This window comes from Mauremys reevesii, linkage group 10 (assembly GCF_016161935.1).
Source record: "Mauremys reevesii isolate NIE-2019 linkage group 10, ASM1616193v1, whole genome shotgun sequence".
NCBI classification, from domain to species: domain Eukaryota; kingdom Metazoa; phylum Chordata; order Testudines; family Geoemydidae; genus Mauremys; species Mauremys reevesii.
In genome coordinates this window covers 39372937-39395869 of record NC_052632.1, presented here as the reverse complement: position 1 = coordinate 39395869, position 22933 = coordinate 39372937, and the positions used below count along the sequence as shown (strand labels likewise).

General features: G+C 46.7%; 1 protein-coding gene across 3 annotated transcripts in view; it reads left to right on the top strand.

Moving 5' to 3' along the window:
- The window catches only part of ALPK3 (alpha kinase 3), an 89597-nt gene that overhangs the window by 393 nt on the left and 66271 nt on the right, over positions 1-22933 (top strand). Inside the window, exons 1-2 of one of the 3 annotated variants that reach the window (XM_039491410.1) lie at positions 14024-14096; positions 21422-21460. The exons of 1 other annotated variant lie outside the window; for it this stretch is intronic. In XM_039491410.1, coding sequence (XP_039347344.1) covers positions 14026-14096; positions 21422-21460 — 110 coding nt within the window. In that variant the 5' untranslated portion in view covers positions 14024-14025. Of the gene's footprint in view, positions 1-14023; positions 14097-21421; positions 21461-22933 lie in introns of those variants that run through there. One more of the 3 variants, XM_039491408.1, reaches the window with a different exon arrangement.

Below are 22933 nucleotides of genomic sequence, written 5' to 3'. Positions count from 1 at the left end.
CGGGCCGCGGGTGTCTGCGGGGCCGGGCTGGGGGTGCCTAAGAGCGGGGCTGGAGGCCAGACCGGTGGGGGCAGCGGGGGCCCCGCGGGCGGGCGCTGTGGCTGCGGGGGAGGCCTCGGCATTTGGCCCTGAAGCTCCTTGCGCCCCGCAGCTGCAGCTTGGGGCAGCTCCGGCCTGAAGGACGCTGGGTGGAGGGGCTGCCGGTCTGGTCCCTGGCACGTGGGGCAGCAGCCAAGGGTCCCGCGGTGGAGAGCCCACGTTTCGGATCCAGGGTCAGGGTGCTGGCCAAACCCCAGTGCTTTGTCTCTTCCAGGGCACCTGTGGCCTCCCAGCCCAGCCTGGACTAGCCAGGGCACAGTTGGAGCCTGCCCCCTAGGGAAATTCCATTGGTAACTGTCCCAGGTGCAGGATTGGGGCTAAAGCCGGCTGAAGAGAGTTGGGCCTGTGTGTAGGAATGGGTAATCCAGACAGTCTGATCTGATGCATGTGTGCCCTATGTATGGTGTTGGGTCATTTCACCTCTCCCCTTGTGAGTTTATTTCCCTGGGTGCATTTGTGTAACTGCCAGCCATTCTGGCAGCCAGTTTAGGTACTGTCCCTAGGGAATGCTATTACCAAGGCTTGCACTGAAGTGCGGGTGAGCTCATACTGTGCATTACACCCAGGTAACTAACACAGAAACACAAATGGCATCAGTGGGCAATAGCAATGAATATTGTAGGAAGCAGAAGACAAGTAGCACACTTCTGTCTGTAATGGGAAATGTAAAGGCAGAAAGGCCAAAAAGCACAGTGCTTCACTTCTACCTGCAGTGGGTCCCTTTCCCCCACTCCCCTGATCCTCAAACAGTTGCTGGGTTTGTGTGGAGCTTGGGCAGCTTTGCTGTAACTCTTGTATAAGCACCTAGTAATATATTTTGATGGATGACTTATACCTAGATGAAAAGAACGACACTTTAGGGCCCACAGTGGAGAGGCATTGTCCCAATGAGGCACTTGTTTCTGAATGGTAGAATAGTCCTTTGGAGTAACACATAGCTTTGTACTCAGGAGCCAAGACGGCACTGGCTGGCAGTAATCCTCAAGAGAGGAAGAATGAGCTTGTATTTGGTGTGACAATCCTAGTTCTGTCACAGATTTCCTGGGTGACTGGGCAAGCCGCTTACACAAACCGAGGGCTCACTTTGCAAACTTAGGTACCCAATCTGCCTCATATACATAACCTTGGAATCTGTGCTCCTTATGAGAAGAGAAACAAGGGCGTTGTTGCTGCCCTCTGCTTCAGTCTCAGGTTGGGAGGGGTAACTCCTGTGAGTGGTGTTCTGGTTTTATTGTTGGTGGAAAGCTAAGGAGCAGGAGGCTTGCATTTATATCTGGAATAAAGCTCTCCCTCCAGCTTTCTGGAATCTCATTCTTGTTTAGGGTGACCAGATGTCCTGATTTTATAAGGACAGTCTCACTATTTGGAGCTTTGTCTTATGTAGGCACCAATTACCCACCACTCTCTGTCCTGATTTTTCACACTTGCTTTCTGGTCACCCTAGTCTTGTTGTTATAGCTCCATTGTATCTGAGGGGTGCAGTTTTCTTGCAAGGCTTCTGTGGAAAGGAGTAGATTCCTTGGGTAGCTTGGGCCCAATATATGGTGGAGTGATACATGTATACTACTATGCAATCTTAGGGACTTTGTGGCAATCTGTGGTCCACAGTATCAAATGTTGTACATTTGTCCGGTAATGAGCATAGAGGTCTGCCTGTTGCCCATGGCTGAGGAGATCAGTGTGATCACAGAGCTGTGTCCTACCCTACAGACCATGGGAGAGGGCTCCAGTACATGGGTGAAAGGCAGCTACTACTGGAGTTGGCTCTTTAGAAGTGTCTTGCAGGGCCGCCCAGAGGATTCTGGGGGCCTGGGGTCTTCGGTGGGGGGCCCACGCTTCGGCGCCGTCGGGTCTTCGGCGGTAATTTGGTGGCGGGGGGTTCCCGCCGCAAGTCTTCAGGGCACTTCGGCGGCGGGTCCCGGAACGGAAGGGCCCCGCGCCGCCGAATTGCTGCCGAAGACCCGATGGCGGTGGGTCCCGCTTCAGCGGTAATTCGGCAGCGAAAAGTCCTTCGCCACAGAGGGGAAGGACCCCCTGCTAGTGAAGACCGGGAGCAGAAGAAGCTCCGGGGGCCCGGACCCCGCTCCAGGGGCCCCGAAAAACTCTTGTGGGGGCCCCTGCAGGCCCCAGGGCCTGGGGCAAATTGCTCCACTTGCCCCCCACTCTGGGCGGCCGCATGTGTCTTGAATCTTTCCAAAAAATGGCAGTTTAGACACTGAATTGGAAATCTGGTTGTGTCCAGTAATTGGTCCTTAAATGCTCTTTTCAGAAGAGTGAAAAATGTCATGACATTCTGGTGATTTCTCTCTCAATAACTGTCAAAATTGCCCTTCTTACAGGTAAAAACATCTACTATCCGTACAAACTCAACCTGGGCTCTGACACTGACACTGGATTCTCTGCTTCTTGTGTGTCCAGACTGTAATAAATATCCTGCAGGCCAAATTATGCATTAAATCTCATTTTTGCAACCTATGAATGCTATGATGTGGCCAGTAGAATTTGGCAAACAATTGTCTTAATTTAATAGAAAGAAAAAAAATTGTTCGCTACATTTTACAGGAGTAAAAATACAAGTTGAAAATTAGGTGACGAGGGAATTTGAAGAGCAATTGTTTATACATAAAAACAAACTCATGCATTCGAAGCAGGAAGCTTGTGAGAATTCGAAGATAGATCACAGGGAGTGAAGACGCATTTAGGTGCGATAAGAACAGTGCAGAGAAGACAAGTTGCATCAGCCTTTGCCACAGAGGATGCTAGAGGTACCTACCTCAAACCTATACTTTTTGGGTAATAGAGGTACTAAGAGAATGAAGTGTCAAAAGGAGGTGCTGGAACAAAGTCATAAATAGCAGAATAACAGGTCATCAAAACCAGATAATACATGCCAGAGTTCTGAATGAATTTAAGAATGAAGTGGCTGAGCTGTTCCCAAATATTTGCAGTCTCATTTAAAACAGTTGCTATACCAGAGAAATAGGTATACTATTTTCATTCTATAATGTGGAAGAAAATGCATTAAGGGAGATCTGAGAATTACAGATCTGTGAGTCTCCCTTGGTGTGATAACTAAAATAAAGGAAAGTCATGCCTTTGCAGTCTACTAGATTTTTTTCAACTTTATCTTTACTGGATAAAGGAGAGCTGATTGCTCTAAGGTATTTGGACTGTGAAAAAGTCTTTGACGGTTCTTCACAATCACTAGTAAGAAGACTAGGGATAGGTTTTCTTTGTCAAAAGTGTGGTTTTACAGGTTGAGCTGATTTAAGATAGTTATCTTCTGTAAAATCCCTCATGGAGACAAGGTTCTCTATTTGGGCTTGTCTACACTGGCACTTTACAGTGCTGCAACTGTCTTGCTCAGGGGTGTGCTGCAAGTTTCAGCGCTGTAAAGTGCCAGTGTAGACAGTGCACCAGTGCTGGTAGCTGTGCTCCCAGCACTGGTAGCTATTCCCCTAATGGAGGTTTGTTTATTTTTATAGCACTGGGAGAGCTCTCTCCCAGCCCTAAGCTGCAACTACATAAGCCACATGCCCTCAATTTACTGCAGTATAGGTAGGTAAGGACAACTATGGGTGGAGGGGGAGACAGTATTGACTTCAGTTAACTACCTGTGCCTTGTCTCCACTAAGATTTCACAGGGAGTGTGTGTGTGTGATCATCTCACTGTAATTTTACTGCTAAAAGGGGGTGTTGACATAGCCTAGGTAGTCATGAGATGAGAGATGTAAACTACTGTCCTGGATTAGAAATGGGCTAAAACAATAGGACTAACACCTTTTCTTCACTAGGAAAAAAGGTGTGTAACCTGTGCTAGCTAACTCAAGATAGCTAACTTGAGGTAATTCTTAGTGAAGACAAGGCTATGGGTAGTTTTCACACAGGAGCATGTCAAGGTAAACTTTAATTCATGTGAAGACTACAGACTTGCTTGCGTTAACTGGGATTTTAATGTGAGTTAAGAACACACCTATTTCTAGTGAAGAGACATGGTCAACGGCCAGTTTTCAGCATGGCAAATGGCTAATGGTGCCCCAAGGATTCTGGGGTTGGCGGCAGTAAATGTCTACCAATTACATACAGAAAGGTCAAAAGAACCTGAAGGTTGGACAGTCAGGAGCTCAAAAGTTGGGAAGTGTCAGTATTAGGGTTGCCTGGGCCCCCTACTCTGCACAGTTTGTGTTAGGATGCAGTCTCTAATTACATGATCACATGCTGTTATTTCCACAAGACTGCTGCCTCACCCAGTGCACAGGACAGATGGTGCTCACAGAGTTGCTAGCTGTTCAGCATTTATTGTTCTCATCATTCAGTGTGACCTCAGGCCAGATAGATCACACACTATCCAAAACCAGACCTAAATACAGAATTCTTAATTTTTATAGTGGCTGTCACCATAGTATCTGAATGCATCAGGAACATTAATGAATTTATTCTTCACACCACCCCAATGAGGTGGTGATATTATCCTCATTCTATAGACGGGAGATGGAAATTGATTTATACATAATTTCTTTCACTGATTTATTTATTTGATTTTTTTTTTTTTGGGTGCCCAATATGAGGTTCCTAGGGCCTGATTTTTTTCAGAGAACTTTGTATGTTCAAAGCACAGCTCCAGTCAACTTTTGCAGCTGTGATTGCTTAGCATTTCTGAAAGTTAGGCCTCAAGTTGGACACCTAAGAAAATGAGGCATATACAATTAGTGACCACTTGGGAAAACTTTGGTTTAAGTGGCCTGTCCAGTATCACATAGGAACTCTGCGGCAGAGAGAGAATCCAGTGCTGCTGGTGGCATTCAACTGCCCCAACCACAAAATCATCCTTTCTCCCTGCAATCACCTGCTTCATTCCCAACACACCTTATTTCTGCAAGAAATGAGGCAGAGATCCTATAGCCAACAGACTCCCTCACTGTACAGCCCTGATTCATCTAAGCACTGTCCATCCTGTGCACTGAGTGCTTGATCTAGTTCCCACTGAAGTTGTTCGCAAAATTCCCTTGCCTTCTATTGTGCAGGGTCAGAGCCTGAATGAAGCAAGGTACTGTGGGGAACAAGTAGTTCGTGATCATGTAATTAAAGACTATATCCTAACAAGTTTGAAAAGGGAGTGAAGCATGATGCTGTATCGCTTGTAAATGACAGCTATTTAGGTTAGTCCAATCTAGATAAGACTGAGGAACTTCAGAAGGACCTAAAAAGTTAGGTGAGTGAACAGCAAAATAGCAGAAGGAATGCAATATTGACACATGCTAGGTAATGCATTTTTGAATTACTGATCTACGCATCTGGGTTTTAAATTAACCATAGGCACTCAGGCAGACTCCCTGGGCATCACGGTGGCAATGTTAAGGAAAATGTCTGGTAACTGCATGGTGGTAGTTAAAAAAGCACTAGATGTTATGCTTTAAAGAAAGTGATAAATAACACTGACAATACAATACCATTGTATATAAATCAGTGGTGTCCCTACACCTGGAACACTGCTTGCAGTTCTCACCCTCGCTCAAGAGAATTAGAAGGGGAGTAAGGTGGTGAAGATGATTAGATGCATACAGACTTCTACATCAGTAAAGACTGGGAAGGACTGCTTACTTTAGAAGAGATGAATAAGTGAAGACATAACCTGGGTATTCTCTGACCTTTCTTACAATACAAGAACGAGGGAGCGTCACGTGAAACTTAAAGGGAGCACATTTAAAACTGGTAAAACTTATTTATTTGGGAGTTAACTCACTCATCGCCAAAGCCAAGTGATTTGTAGTATTAAGAAGGGCTAGACCTGGATCAGGCCTCAGAGGCTGGGAATATTTAGGTGGGTGGGTGTCCCCAGAATATCCAGTAGCTCAGTGGTTAGAGCTCTCACCTGGGCAGTGGGACCCAGATTCAAATCCTTGGACCCAGGTCTCCTATCTCCCAGGTGAGCACCCTGACTACCAGGCTATTGGGTATTTTGGGGTGGTGCTCTGTTTCTCTGGTTGAAGCTGTTCAACTCTGTATAAATATTCATTGTGTGAGAGCAAGAAAAAGTTTGAATCTGTAGCCCACTGGTTAGGCTGGTTCCAGTCCCTGCTCCAAATCAGCCAGAGCAGGGATTTGAATACGGGTTTCCTACATCCCAGCTGAGTGCCCTAGCACTGGGCTATTGGTTGTATCAGGGTGGGGGTGCCCCTTTCAGGTTTGTGAGAAAGGGCTGACCTAGCTGAGATTTCTTCCAGCAGGAGAGGGTTCATGGCTAAGAATCCTGGACAGAGATAGGGGTCTCCCTCCAGCCTGTCAGGCAGGCACTTAAGCACCTTTGTGCATCTGGGACTGAAGCCCCAACCCTTTTCTCTGCATATCACTCCTGGCTGGCTTAGACAGATTCCCAGTCAGTGTGCTGGCTCCTGAAAGGTGCTCAAGGGTACATCCACACTGCACAAGCCTTGCAGTGGCATGCAGAGTACTTAGACAGCACACCAACTACCATGGGTATAAATAGCAATGTAGATGGTGAGGCACTGCTTAGTTTGAGGAGATTAAAGATGCGTCTGAACCCTTAGGGTATGTACCCTATACTGCTCTGCACGTGCCCAAGCAGTGCTTCCCCCGCCTACACTGTTATTTTTATAAGTCTAGTGTCCTACTGCCAGAGCCTTTTCCCACCAAAGGGAAAGACTCTGGCAGTGGGGAAAGGCTCCAACAGCTCCCCGTTGCTTCCCTCCTGCAAGAGCTTTTCACTGCTGTGTGTAGCCAGCTACACCCCGCAGGGTGGATGCAGCCCGCTTTTCACTGCAGCAGGTAGCTATGAATACTCTATTTCTACACTGCACACCACTGGTGGCAGCATGTAAACTCTCCCTGTGCATTGTGTGAGGAATCTGGGTGCCTAACTCAGGGCTGACAATACCAGTAGGTGGCAGAGTGCATAGGAGTTGGCACTTGGCATTGTCCCTTTGTGGATCTAGCTCCTCTTAACCTTGTCTTGGATAACTTTCTTTTCCATTGTAGACCAGCTCAGAGAGGTGCTACTATCATCCAGCATGTGTAATGAATTTCTAAGTTCTCTGCTTTTCTGACCAGGAATTGCTTCCGGACCTACATGTCTTGCATCAGCATATACTATAAAGTGAAGGTGAAAGATCTGGCTGTAATACAACAGGCTGAGAACACAGGCGTCCATTTAGTTCCTGAAAAGCATGCTCCGCTTCCTTATTTTCTAGAAGTTCCTTCTTGGATGGTTTGGCTTTTGTAAGCTCCCACAGGAGTTTGCTTTGTCAATAAATATTTGCTAAGAAACCAACTCAAGGAAGGACTTAACATCCTTGTTATTATGGGATGTGGGGATTTTGGTGTGCTGACGTTGTCTGGACATTGTCTGTCTCCCAATCTCGGAAAGGTAGCGGGACCATTAATCACTCCACATGCATAAATAACTCTTCATGAGACGGTCTCTAGACTGTAGCTTTTTGGGGCAGAGACCTCTTTTTGTTCTGGGTTTGTGTAGCACCCAGCACAAGGAGGCCCTGGTCCATGACTGGGCTGCATTTTCAGGCCTCTTCCAAAGAGACCTGCCAATATCCACTAGCTACATCCTGAGTGGTCAAGTGCTGAACACCTGTGAGCTGGTCCAGAATCAGTTTGTTGGAAGAGACTGAAATTGACCTCCTTTATAAAGCTCTTTGGGATTTAGTGATGAAAAGCTTTATATAAGAACTAGGTATTATTATTAATTGGTTGTGCATCTCTCTTCTAGCATTGTTCAACCTGTGTGTGTGAATTTTAGTCTTCCTTTGGGACGATAATAAAGTGATGGCCACAGACTCTGAATGAATTCCTCTAACATGTCCTGCACTTGGGCTTCTCCTGTCTGATGGAGGGATGCAGGATGGTCTCTGAAATGTGCAGCTCCTGTAGCAGTGCAGTGTTCTGTCAAGAGTCCGTTCCAGCCTTTGCAGTAACCTTAACTTTAAATTGTCAGATGCAAACCAAACACTACGCACTCTTTGAATTGAAAATAATTTCTGCAGAAAATGTCTCCTACTACTCATTGAGCCCTAATTCTGACACTCCCTTTGTGACCTTAGCCAAGTCACTTAACCCATCTGTGCATCCATTTTCCAGTCCATAAAATGATGTGATACTACTAAAAAAGATACTGTAAAGCTCTCAGTATTCTACTGATAAAGTAGTGCCCCATACTAATTACTACTACTCTGCATGAAGCAGTAAACACACTTGTGACATAAATGCTGATGCATGATATTTGGTAAGGAGTGGGATACTGTATTACAGGAAATACTTGAAAGCAGACTAAGATCACAACATGCATGGGATAGCTTCATTGTTTTTTGGTCTTAAACTCAAAATGCAAACAAAATCAACTCAAAATCAAACTCCCTCAGAGTTCCACAACTTCAACAACCACCTGTCCATTAAACTCTCTGGAATGCTCCCACACTAGCATCAACTTCCTGGACACCATGATCAGCTTCAACAATGGAATCCTACAGCCAACCATATACAAGAAGCACCTGGATCACCACACCTACCTTCATAGGGCCAGTAACTACTGCAAACCAACCAAGGAAATTGGTTATCTACAGCCAGGTACTCAGATACTACAGAAAGTGCTCTGAGGAGAAAGTCTGGGATATACACCTTAGCACACTTAAAACCACCTTCACCAAACAAGGACACTCAACCAGAGAAGTAGGTTGCGTCATGGAATGGGCCACCTAAATATAGGGTGACCAGATACCAACTGTGAAAAAAATGGGACAGGGGGTAGGGGATAATAGGTGCCTATATAAGAAAAAGTCCCCGAAAACGGGACTGTACCTATAAAAATGGGACATCTGGTCAGTCTATCTAAATAGCCTGAGAGAACCTGCTTCAATACAGAAATAAAACCCCTCTGACCACACACCCCTACCACCCCACGCTGGAACCCCTGTGGGGTGTCATCAAACAGCTACAACCCATACTCAGTGGGGACTCTATCCTGAAAGAAATCTTTCCTGAGCCCCCACTTCTGGCCTTCAAACTACCCCACAACCTCTCCAAGTGGCAAGTTCATCATCAGAAACAAGCTCCCCACAGACCAGGACACACCCACTCAAAGCGGCACCAGAACAACAGATGCAAAACCTTCAGACAGCTCTCCACTGCTACAATGATCCACACCCACCACAATGCACCTTTCAGGAGTCTCATGGATCTTACACATGTATATCACAACATGTAGTGTACCTCATCTGGTGCACTAAATGCTCCAATAACCACTATGTGGGTGAAACTAGACAATCATTACACTCTCAAATGAACTCACACAAGAAAATAAGAAACAAATACCATGTCGCTTTTCACAAAGCAATCACTCTATATCTGACCTATCAGTCCTCATCCTCAAAGGAAACCCCTGCAACATTTCAAAAGATGAGCCTGGGAGCTTAAATTCATAACTCTGCTGGACACTAAAAATCATGGACTTAACAGAGACACTAGATTTATGGCTTATTACAACAATCTGTAACCCACTAAACCCCTCTTGTGCTATGACTGCAGAGGTGTTAATGAGCAACTCTATCTTGAATGATCCCTTAGAACGGTGGTTTTTAATTTTTTTTTCTGGTGACCCAGTTGAAGAAAATTGTTGATGCCTGTGCCCCATCGGAGCTGGGGATGAGGGGTTTGGGATGTGGGAGGGGCTCAGGGCTGGGGCAGAGGGTTGGGGGGCAGGAGTGAGGACTGTGAGGTGGGGCCAGGAATGAGGGTTCAGGGTGTGGGAGGGGGCTCTGGGCTGAGGCAGGAGGTTGGGGTGCGGGAGGGGGTCAGGACTCTGGGCTGGGGGTGCAGGCTCTGGGGTGGGGGGGTCTGAGGGGTTTGGGATGCAGGAAGGGGCTCTGGTTTTCGGGGGGGACTATGGGCTGGGGATTGGAGCATGGGTTTTCCTCTGGTGGCTCCTGGTCAGCGGTGCAGCAGGGGTGCTAAGGCAGGCTTCCTTTCTGTCCTGGGACCACATTGCACCCCAGAAGCAGCCAGCAGCAGGTCCGACTCCTAAGGGGAGGCATGCAGGCACTGCCCCCCCCCCATTGGCTGGGAATTGGCCAACACGAGTGCAGAGCTGGTGCTCGAGCCAGCGCACAGAGCCCCGTGGCCCCTTTGCCTAGGAGCTGGACCTGCTGCAGGCTGCTTCCCAGGTGCAGTGCGGTGTCAGAACGGGTGGGGACCAGCCTGCCTTAGCCGGGCAGCACCGCTGATGGGACTTTTAACGGCCAGGTCAGTGGTGCTGACTAGAGCTGCAACTCAGTACTGGGTTGCAACCCACAATTTGAAAACCACTGCCTTAGAATATGTGGTAACTACTTATGCTAAACAATCTTTTCCACCTTGTAGCTGTGACCTGTGGGGTACCTTTCCAAGAGCTGAAGAAGAGCTCTGTATGCCTTGAAAGTTTGTCTCTCCCTCACCAACAGAAGTTGCTCTAGCAAAAGATATTACCTCACCCACCTTGTGTCTAAAAAATAAAAATCCAGGGTAGTTACTGGGCAGTAGAGAGATTAGAAAATGTTCAATCTGACTCATGGATCTAGAGGTCCCTTCCACCTCTACATTTCTTTGATCCTATGTTTCTGTTTCCAGTAGAGTTAACCTTGCCGGCAGAAAAGTTCAAATGAAATCTTAAACCAAGCCATTTGTATGTGCCAAGCAGTATCCTATGTCAGAGGGCAGTAAAACAGATCCGACAATGTCTAGCAATAAAGTGCCAGGAGATCCCACCTTCTGCCGCCAGAAAGAATGAAATCCTAGCTTCACTTTGTGTGGGCCTGACTCCAGTCTTCTAACCTGTGGGCCAATGGCGTGCCTCCCCGCCCCCCCTTTCTCAGAGGCAGCTTAAATGAGCTACTGTGCGGGAACTGAGGATTAAAATTTGTTAATGATTTGCTGTGTCTGCTAGAACACATGCAGCTCGGTAACCAGGTATAGTGTGTATTTGCATATGTATGTGTGGAGCCAAGCTATCCAGGTATCCCCTCACCAACTTCTGTCCAGTCCAGTACGTAGGCGTGACCAGGAAGGAGAATGCTGACATTTAACTCAATAAATGGCAGGGACTAGGTGAAGGCAGATATTTTTGGGAGGGAGGGGGAAATTCTTCTTGATCAGAGGACTTTAAAGTATCAGGTGCAATTAATTGCATCTTAAACAAAAATCTTATGCAAAAAATGTGACTGGGGAGTGGCGCGCACACACACGCGCGCGCGCGTCCAGGGTTGTCTTTTATAAAAATAGAGTGCTGTCAATTGCTCAGCCTCCTTGGCTTGCAAGAGGACTGAAATTTGGCAAGTGTTAGTTGCACATAACCGAAGGCTCTCCCCCCGCCCCCAGCTTAAAGGCAAGAAATCCCTGCATTATATAGGGCAGATGATGCTTAGGGGATGAATCTGGTTTATTTAGCAAAGGAGGCTATTATCTGTAGAGGAGGCTGTTATCTGTAGGACCCTTTCTTGATTTGTTGCAGAAGTTGGAAGGTGTGTAGTTCACAAGACAGATTGCAGGAAGAGAATGGATAGTCATGTAGCTACGACAGGTGAATGCCACAGAGAAAAACTGAATTCCATCTCTTCCTCTGCTACATAATTTGAATATGATGCTGGTTAAGCCACTTAGTGACCAACTCAATAAACCTGAGGCCTGATTTTCAGAAGTTGAACACTCCACTGCAACTGAAATCCATGGGGGCTGTAGATGCTCCCACCTTGGGCAGTCAGGCAGCAGGGTCCGCAGGAGTAAGCAGGAGCTGGTGTAAGTTGTCATACCCTCATGTAAATCAGTGGATCTGTGACAACTTGGATCAGCTGAGGATCTGCCCCAGGGAACTCAGGAGACCCTGAGTTTGAATCTTTCCTCTGTCAATGGCCTGTTCTTTGGCCTTGAGCAAGTGACTTGGAGACTTACCCACCTCCTGCCAGAGTGTTGTGGATTAATTAATGTCAGTAGAGGGCTTTGTAAAGTCCTATAGTACTCTGAAAAATAGGGCCCTAGGTATCGCAGGTTAAGCATAAGAACATAAGAAAGGCCATACCGGGTCAGACCAAAGGTCCATCTAGCCCAGTATCTGTCTACCAACAGTGGCCAATGCCAGGTGACCCAGAGGGAGTGAACCTAACAGGCAATGATCAAGTGATCTCTCTCCTGCCATCCATCTCCATCCTTTGCCGAACAGAGGCTAGGGACACCATTCTTCCCCATCCTAGCTAATAGCCATTTATGGACTTAGCCACCATGAATTTATCCAGTCCCCTTTTAAACATTGTTATAGTCCTAGCCTTCACAACCTCCTCAGGTAAGGAGTTCCACAAGTTGACACTGCGCTGCGTGAAGAAGAACTTCCTTTTATTTGTTTTAAACCTGCTGCCTATTAATTTCATTTGGTGACCCCTAGTTCTTGTATTATGGGAATAAGTAAATAACTTTTCCTTATCCACTTTCTCAACATCACTCATGATTTTATATACCTCTGTCATATCCCCCCTTAGTCTTCTCTTTTCCAAGCTGAAGAGTCCTAGCCTCTTTAATCTTTCCTCGTATGGGACCCTCTCCAAACCCCTAATCATTTTAGTTGCCCTTTTCTGAACCTTTTCTAGTGCTAGAATATCTTTTCTGAGGTGAGGAGACCACATCTGTACACAGTATTCGAGATATGGGCGTACCATGGATTTATATAAGGGCAATAATATATTCTCAGTCTTATTCTCTATCCCCTTTTTAATGATTCCTAACATGCTGTTTGCTTTTTTGACTGCCTCTGCTCAGTCACTGAGGCACCCAACTTAGGCCTTGTCTAAACATAAGCTGTACCAATTGAACTAAATCTGTTTAGAAACTGCTGATGATCCCCTTGTGTGGAAATGCTTAAATTGGTTTAACTTAGTTAAATTGGTGCATCTGTGTGGAGAAAAGGCCTTAGTGGAGTCTTTCAAATTTTGGCCTGAATCTGCCTGTGCCAGTGTCCTGTCTGTAGGACCCCGACGCCCACTCCTCGCAGGGGTATTGAGAAGTTACATCTGTTATTTGAGTTGCTCAGATCCTTCAGTGATGAGCAACAACACAGAAAAGCCCAAGACACAATGGATGACAATCCCATATTCTGTGCAGGCTTCATAGAGGGTTCAGTAAACAAAGCAGTGGCCACACATTACATGTCAAAGATTAAAACAAATAACTGAGCAGCTTCATTTCTTTAGCCTTGTCCATCCTGTGCACTGAGTGAGGCAGGGGTTCTGTAGAAAATGTGTAATTAGGCTGTACCATAATGTGTACACACAAGGGCTGTGGTTGTACAGGGAGCCTTAATTGTGGCACTTCCGAATTTCTGAGTGTTTACTTTACAACCTGAAAAAACAATTTTTAATGTTGCTTTTTTGTATGTGATAAAAAGCCACTGTTGTGCACTTCCCACTTTTGCCAATACTATCTTCTAGTCTTTCTCAACTACCCAAGAGAAAAAGCCAGACTGGAAGGTCAAAGGGCCACAGAATCCCAGTTCAAAGTGACTAAATGCTTTCACATCCCTGTCCCGGAGCACTGTTCTCCTAGTTCTGCATCTTTGCCTAGCAACACACATTTTAGAGAAACAGCTCCATCTAGGGGCAGCCCAGAGCACAGATGTGCTGCTTGAGGACACTCCACATCTGTGCAGCTTCTGCTGTCTGCATTCCTTCCCTGGACAACTGATCTGGGGGAAGCCATGGAGAATGGGGAGCCTGAAGCACCTCTCCTCTGTATGATCAATGGGGGAGGAGGAGACAGGGAAAAGAAGTAGTAGGATGTGAGTTCCCTGCTTTTAGGGGTGAGCTGTTTAGATATTTTGGAAGGGTTTGTGTGGTGGGGGTGGAGGAGATGACTGTGTTCTCCTCTAACATAGGCTGTCCCCGCATGCTACCCTGGGAGAGAACGTGTGGCTTGCAGAGTATGTGTTGTGAGGCGTCTGAGCAGCAAGTCCCAAGGTATGTGAACAAACCCGCTCATCCTGTGGAGGAATTGGCTAGCAAAGCAAGCTGTGGCACAGGAGACTGACAGGCCCACACTGATGTGACTAAGGGTTCTGAGTGGGGCTAGTAACATAGCTGAGAGACATGGTTTCCAAAGCTATGACTTTGACACAGTATGTCCTAACTTTGGGGTTCTGGTGGACCCAGCAGAGACAACATTCCAGAGTGGGACCTTTCCTGGAAAGCAAACCCTAGATCACAGCTGGAGGAGAGACATTCCTCAGAAATCCTAATCCCAAGTGATGGTCAGTAATACATCACTTCACCCAGTGCCGTTCCCAGAGCATCTATGTTACCTGCTGCGCTTAATGAGAGAGGTGCTGCCTTCTGGATTTGCCTCTGCTTCCAAGTAGTCTGAAGCTGCAGCCCCCTGTAAAGTTCATTGGTTGTGTTAACCAGCACCAGGCTTCTCCCTGGCTCCGAGGCACATGCTGCCATGCCCTGTCTCAAGCAAAGAGGTTTGTTTCTTTAACAGAAGTTTTCAAAGAGAAAACAGTCTTTTCTGCATCCTTTGCCCCAGAACCACACCTCCGAGGGGTCTCTGACACACCAGCTGCTGGCAGCCTCCATCAGCTCCGCTCCCTTCCTGGAGCAGCAGCTGCAGGGCTGCCTGCCTGGCCCCTTGCTGCAGGGACCCACCATAGTTAGCTCCCCTCTGGTGTGGCTTTCCCTTCCCAGGGCTCAGCCTGTCTCAGGCCTGCTACCAGCCCTCTTTAAGTAGCTGGATAGGGCTTACCTGCTCTGGTCCAGGGGAGCTGGGTTTAGTTTGTCTATAGGAACCAGCTACCCTGTGCCTGTCTCTGGAGGGGTCAAGGGTCTGAGCAGATGTAGAACGGTCTGTGTTGACGGATGGTGCTCCCTCTGGCATGTACATGAGCTCCCGCACCTCAGAACATGGTCTGGAAAACTTGTGCGTTCTGCCCTGCAGGGTTAGGGTGGCCAGGTGTCTGGTTTTCAAAAAGAAAGTCTGGTTGAAAAGAGGACCTGCCAGTGCCCAGTCAGATCTACTGACCGGACACCTAAAGTCCAGTTACTGCGGACTCAGTTACTTACTCAGCTGGGCCACCTCCTATCTGCATCTGGTGGCAGCAGCTCCCAGTCCCAGCTGCACAGGCTGGTCCCTTCTGACCCAGGCAGGGGGGAGAAAAGAGGAAAAGCAGTGAGCAACCAGAGGATAGGGGGGAGGAGCGACCAGGGGTGGGGCCTTGGGGAAAGGGGTGGCATGGGGGAGGTACCAGCACTCTTGCTAGTGTGTCCAGTTTTAAAATATTACAGAATTGGCAATTCTATGTGTGGAGCTGTCATGCTAATCCATGAGATTAGTGCCAATGACATCAGCAAAGCCAGGGAACTGGACTCTACACAGAGTGCTGTCAAATGCTCAAAGGGAACAACAGAAAACATTTCCTCCCACCTGCTTTCATTGCTGATGACCTTTGGGGCTGCTTGGAAGGTACAAAATTTCCAGTCACAAACTTATTTTCAAGTTGTGACCTTTTAACCCTAGGTAGTGAGAGTGTCTTGTGCAGATGCTAACCACTTGTGTGCAAGGGAATGTCACCTCTTGATTTGCCATATTGTCAAAAGTCTCTGTGCAGCCATTTGCAAAAGCAAGTGACCTGTAAGTTGAAGGATTTTGTTCCCATTTTTGCTCATGTTGATTAGGGGCTCTACCTCTGCAAATGGAAACACTGGCAGGCTTGCCAGGTGCAGTTTTCAGAGGCTGTCTTGTGTTACTTTGCTAGCACTAGACTTTGAGTGCCTCTTTCTGTGCTATGAGGGACATAAGGTCTCTCGGACATAATTTCAGAAGCTCAGTGGGAGGCTTGATGGTTTTGAACCTTATTTTTGTTCCTAATTGCACTGTTCCCTCATCATAGCATCTTCCTAAAATGAAGGGGGAAGCTTTTTTTTGTCTGTTGTGTCCTGGTCCGAAGTATGTAAGATTGAGTTGACTTGATCCGTTAACAAGTACCTACGCTGAGAGAAGATTCCTGATAGTAAAGGGTTCCTTAGTCTGGCAGACAAAGGCAGAATAGGATCCAGTGGCTGGAAGATGATGCTAGATGGATTCAGACTGGAAAGAAAGCACATATTAATTGCAGCAATTTACTTAGGGCTTTGGAAAATTCTCTGTCACTTACTCAGGATTAGGGATCTGTCTGAAAGATGTAGTCTAGCTCAGTGGCTCTCAACCTTTCCAGACTACGGACCCCTTTCAGGAGTGTGGTTTGTCTTGCATAACCCCAAGTTTCACCTCACTTAAAAATGACTTGCTTACAAAATCAATGTGGCTGTGACACTTAGACATAAAAATACATCACTGAAAAATTGCTTCCTTTCTCATTGTTACCATATAATTATAAAATAGATTGGAATGTAAATATTGTACTTACATTTCAGTATATAGAGCAGTATAAACAAGTCGTATGAAATTTTAATTTGTACTGACTTAGCTGGTGCTTTTTATGCAGCCTATTTTAAAACTAGGCAAATATCTAAATGAGTTGCTGTATGCCCCAGAAGACGTCAGCGTACCCCAGGGTTATGTGTACCCTTGGTTGAGAACCACTGCTCTAGCTCAGCCAGAAGTCATTAGGCTCAATGCAGGACTCACTGGGTGAGGTTCTCTTCTGTGGGAGGTCAGACTGGATGATGTTGGTCCTTCTGCATTAACAAAAACAACAATCAATCTCTGGATTAGTGCCTTCTTGCTCATTTACGTATCTCCATCCATTTGTGTAGCCATTTGCAACATGACTACAGCAGCTGACTGCTCCTGTACTATGGTCTGCTGAATATCCTTTGGAAACAAGAAAAGTAGGAGCAATGAGAGGCCAACTGAGTTTGCTTTAACATGTGAACTAATTTGTCTCCTAATTCCCTAAATTCCTCCTGGATAATAGCTGGCAAAAGAATCCTTTGTATCTGATACCCTTCAAGTAGGACAAAGCTTCTGCTTCTCTTGGTTTCTTTCTATATGGATGATGATGTCATTACATAAAATGGCTCTGTATGGTCAGCCTTCTCATCCCTGTCAAAGTGTGACAGATTTCTGTTACCAATCTGCCTGAGGCGTCAGGTAATCAGGCTGAGGGGAGGAGATGAAGGATCACACCAAGGGTCTAAATTTTAAAGCTTTATTAATAAAATAACAGCGGTGAGTGCTGGGGGTTCCCCACATCACTCAAAGGAAGGAAGAAAGTGTTAGTGCTCTAAGCCCTAACCCACTTTCATACTCTCACACACACTACCCGGGGCTGGCCAAGCCTGGGAGTAACGTACAAAGAAGGAGAAGGAGGGGGGAAAGAGGTGGATGTGAGTTCTGTCCTGTGCACAGGTCATCCGGGGTCTGCTGAGACAGGCCCTCAACCCCCCTCCAGCACACATACAGGTAGGGACACACCCAGCTACAGCTACATACAGATGCTGAAATCAGCTCTGCATGGGAAAGCTTCAACTAAGGACCTGCCCAGCTACTCAAGTGCCCCCCTTCCGCCCCCTGGAGTGTAAACCCAAAATTATACCGTTTTGCCCTGCACAGAGATCTGTACAGCATAAGCTCATGAAATTCCTCCCCTCCCTCAATGTGGAGAGGAAATATACACCAGCTTTCTGCCCCAAGTTATAACTCCTACGCACTGGTTTGTGATAAACTAAAAACAAATTTAACTACAAAAGATGGATTTTAAGTGATTATAAGGGATGGCAAACAGATCATAGCAGATTACCTAGCAAATAAACAAAAATGCAATCTAAGCTTAACATACTAAAGAAATTGGATATGAGTAGCAAATTTTCACCCCTAAATGATGATTTAAGCCAGTTGCAGAGATTTTTAAGGGGCAAGCTGCACTTCCAACACTTCCACCCATTCAGTTCTTGTTCCTCCGGTGTTTTCCAAGAGTCTCCTTTGGGCGGGGAGTCAGTGAAGAACCACAATGATGTCACTCCCCTGCCTTAAATAGCTTTTGCATAGGGTGGGAACCCTTTGTCTCAAAGTTTGATTCCAGTGCCTTTCAGTGGAAAAACACTGGTATTCCAATATGGAGTCCAGTACCAGGTGATCTGGTCACATACCCCTGTAGTGTCATGGCAGCCATGACTCAGAAGCAGTTTACAGCATCCTCAGGAAGGCCTCCCGGTGGGAGATTAGCCTCTTCTAAGGTCTGTTGTTTTCTCTGATGGCCCTTCCCAGCCAGCCATCTAGACTGAGTGTATTCTGCCTAGTGGGCATTCCCCAGGTGTAAACATATTTGTAATACAGATACACAATCAATATTCCTAACTTCAGATACAAAAATGATCCATACATACAAATAGGATAATCATACTCAGTAAATTATAACCTTTTCAATGATCTCACATGACCTATCTTGTATAAATACGCCATACTTATGCCATAATCATACCATAATATCTCTCTGAAGAATATGGGATGCAGTGTCACTGTTGTGTCTACACCAGAGGTGGGCAAACTACGGCCTGTGGGACCATCTTGCCCCGCCCTTGAGCTCCCAGCTGGGGAGGCTAGCCCCCCGCCTCTCCCCTGCTGTCTCCCCTCCCCCGCAGCCTCAGCTCACCGTGCTGCCAGGGCTTTGGGCGGCAGGGCTTCAAGCTCCTGCTGGGCAGCGCAGTGGCATGGCTGGCTCCAACCGGGTGGCATGGCTGCCAGTCCTGATGATCTGAGCAGCATGGTAAGGAGGTGGGGAGTGGGGGGGTTGGATAAGGGGCAGTCAGGGGACAGGGAGCAGGAGGTGGTTGGATAGGTGTGGAGGTCCCGGGGGGCCTGTCAGGGGGCGGGAGTGTGGATAGGGGTTGGGGTAGTCAGGGAATAGGGAGCAGGGGGGGTTGGATGGGTCAGGGGTTCTGAGGGGGCAGTTGGGGGGCGGGAAGTGGGAGGGGGCAGATAGGGGGTGGGGCCAGGCTGTTTGAGGAGGCACAGCCTTCTCTGCTCAGCCCTCCATACAGTTTTGGATCCCCGATGTGGCCCTCAGACCAAAAAGTTTGCCCGCCCCTGGTCTACGCTGTACACTTTAGGTTGAACTTAGGCTGCTGCATTGGATTATATTTCTTTTTTGTATTGCCTCAGGCTTTGCCCAAAAGAGTTTGGAAAATGGGTTTGCTCAAGCAAGGGACCTTGACTTGAATGCTTGTGTTCCCAAATATGCTTAAGATGTACCTGGTGACTGTTCTATCTACCATGTACCTGCAAAAGGGTCCACAGTGTTCATCCATCCCCTAGTAAAACCATTTTTAAAGAATGTCTCAAACTGCCCTTCTGGGACTGTAACCTGTCATTGAATAAACCCAAGGCAGCCCTCTTGAGACCCTGGGATCTTGCAATCTCTGCCATTTCTCACTGAAGATCTCATTTTTAGAGCCATTACTTGGCCAGGCGGGTCTGAGTTGCATGCACTTAGAGCCAACCAATTTATGCTGTGTTCCACACACAGCAGGTTGGCCATGCTTCACTGTTGACTTATGACAAAACTGCATCTGATTTTTGTTGACCAGGCTGTGATGGAGACTCTCTTCTCTAAAGCCACACAGGGGAAGGGAGGCTACATGCTCTGGTTGGTAGTGATGGAACTGACTGCATGGGGTCTTTGGAGAAAACTCTGAACGTCATGCCATCTCAGTTTAAAGTCTATTACTGTGGATAAGAGACTGTGCTTAGCTACGCTGTGTCAGGAGTAGGCAACCTATGGCACATGTACCAAAGGCGGCACTCGAGCTGATTTTCAGTGGCACTCACACTGCCTGGGTCCTGGCCACAGGTCCGGGGGGCTCTGCATTTTAATTTAATTTTAAATGATGCTTCTTAAACATTTTAAAAAATGTATTTACTTTACATACAACAATAGTTTAGTTATATATTATAGACTTATAGAAAGAGACCTTCTAAAAATGTTAAAATGTATTACTGGCACGCGAAACCTTAAATTAGAGTGAATAAATGAAAACTCGACACACCACTTTGAAAGGTTGCTGACCCCTGCGCTATGAGCTAGTAGGCGTCCTGTGTCTGAATGCCTCCAGGATCACTTGGCTAAAGTGGTAGCATGTTTTTGCAGCATTCCCCAATCTGCAGTCCATAGGACTGCTACCTGGAGTTGTATTCACACCTTCGCAAATCACTGTTCTCTGGATAGTCCAGCAAGCGCAGATGATGGTTTTGAGGGGGCGGGGTTTCAATTGCTATTCAGCTCTTAGGTTTCCTCTGTTTGCCTGCTAAGGGAAGTCCCAGTGACCAGGCACCTATGGTGAAGCTCTGTGGAAGCAGTGGAGGGGAGGGGAGAGGAAGAAAGGCTCACTTACTAACAGTAGCTCTTGCTCTCCAAGTGTGCTGCAGCCTCAGAGCTGCACTGCCCCCCCCCCACTCCCTAGGCATCTCTCAAATATGGAGCTGAGGGAAGGTTGGACAGGTGAAGCGTTCATGCCTTTAGTCTGTGTGGCGTGTTAGGCTCCAGGGAATGGCACATGCCCCATAGCTGCCAAATACTGCTCCAAAATGGTTCTGTGGGCAGGTGCATGATTCCCTGGAGGCAAAGTGTTTGGAGAACAGGCTCTGTTCTTGGTAGGTAACTCACTTGTGCCCATCAGATAAAGGTGTTAGCATTTGAGTGTGTTTTATGAAATGATTAGCCTTGTAACATGTTACCACAAAGGGAATGGAGACCATGGAAGCTTTTGTGAAACGTGCTTACCTTCAGCTCTCACAGTGCCTTGGTGAAGCTACAAGCAGGGAGATTTTCTGCCTCCTGGAATTCCTTTAACATGCAAATCCCGCCTCTGAGCTTGGAAGTGCACTTTGTGTCAAACTCTGCTGCAAACTCACTTGTCGGAAGTTGTTGCCCATCAGTAGGTGGGCAGGCCCCAGGCCTGCTCCTCAAGGCAAGCAGTAGGGTCCAAGGTCTCAAGTGCCATCTGATCAGAACACCCTCTAGAGTGCAGTTTCCTGCTTTGCTCACACAGCTGTAGAGAGTGCCTGGGCCACTCAAGTGCTGTTTTTTTTTTTTTTTTAAATCTAGCCTTTCAGACCCACATAAAATGTTCTTACATTTCTGCTGTTAATGACCATTTCATTTCACAGGCTTGGTTACAATTTACAATGTAGCTCGCTTATCCTGGCAGGCAGACTAAGGCAGCTGTGGACTTTTAATAGAAACTCAGACCTGTCCAAGATGACTTATCATTAATCTGTCAACAAAGCGGTTTAATTTCTGCTTCTTTCCATGCTTTTTGGTCTAATGGTTTTGTTTGCTGTTTCTGCTTAGCTTATCAGGCAACCGATTATCTCCCTCCAGCTTTAGAAGGTAAACCTATATTCTATTAAACTTCTCTGACCAAATCCTTTCCAGGACTTGTGACTCGGCATGACTAACCTTAGTGCTTTGGTACTAGCTGAAGAGAGCATGGCACTTGTATAATGTGCACGCGTGAGATTCTGCATGCTTGAGTCTCTACTGCTTGCTTGAAGTGCAAACAGGCTGGTGTTTATCACACACATTTCTGGGAGATGCAAGGACTATTCATCTTCACCACTGAAAGGGTGGGGGCGGGGAAAGGACTATTCAGCTATTTCTTACTATTAAAGAGAGACTTTCACACAGGGATATGCTTTAAAAAATAGACATGTCACCTTGTCCAAATAAGAGCTCTCTTTCCCCACAAGCTGCCCTTGCAACCCGGATTCTCCTTAGCCAGACTGCAGTGAAGCCATATTTGTGCCATAGATCAATTGTCAACATAGACTGTTGTAAAGTCAAAGCTGGCATTATTGCTTCCCTGCAGAAACAAGTAGGTGAGGATGAGCTGGTGGGGAAGAGGTCCTTCCAGAGTGATTGCTAGCTTCCAGGATTGCTGCCAAAAGGGTGAGGAAAGAAAAAACACTGCAAGAGCCACAGGAAAGGCGAAGAGATTTTTTTCAAGTCTGCTTTGTCCAGAGGTTTCCCTAGTACAGAAATTCCTTTTTAATGTAAAAAGACTATTGAATTGCCATCCTTTTGTACTTCCTTCTAGAATCTGCTCAATTTATGTGCTTCTGATCTGTTGCTGCAAACAACATACAGATGTGGGAAGGTTGAAAAGCAAACAGCTCCCACTTACACTCTGCAAAATTTCAGGAGCACTCAGAAAACAAGTACACCAATATATGAAGCAGCTTGAATCAGACAAGTTTTGCTGTGGCCAAATGATAAGGGATAGTGCAGCACTTTCAGAGATTTAAGGAGTTGCTGGGGAAATGACCTAAAACTGGAAGCCTCTAACAAAAGTCTCCAACATTTACCCAATGGCAACTGTGGTTCTTGCTCCTCTGCAGAAGATTAAACGGGTCACCCAAGGCCATGCTGCTAGCGACACGTCTTGTCTGAGGCCCAGTCTCCAGTACTCTGCCTTTTAATCAGCAGTCTTTGGAGTTTTACCTCTGGCTCTGGAGTTTGCACAATATGGGCCAAGTTCATCCCTGGTGCCGCCCACTGACGTCAGTGGTGTTACACAAGGGTTGAACTTGGCTGTATATTTCAGTGTATGCATCACTGGTTTGTGGAGGATTCTGTATAGTTGGCACTCTGTTTATTTTGCTGCTACATGAAATGCCGCACTGGTGCTTGGGAAGTTCTTTGAACTTCATCTACATGAATTTAGAGAGCATTTCCTGGGGCTGGGACCGGGACTAAGACAACACTCACATGAATTCATAATAAGGCCACTAAACCCCCACCAATGATTGTCTTCAGGCAGGATTGCCTGCTTTGCCCTGTAGCAGTGGGAGTAGCGCCATGAGC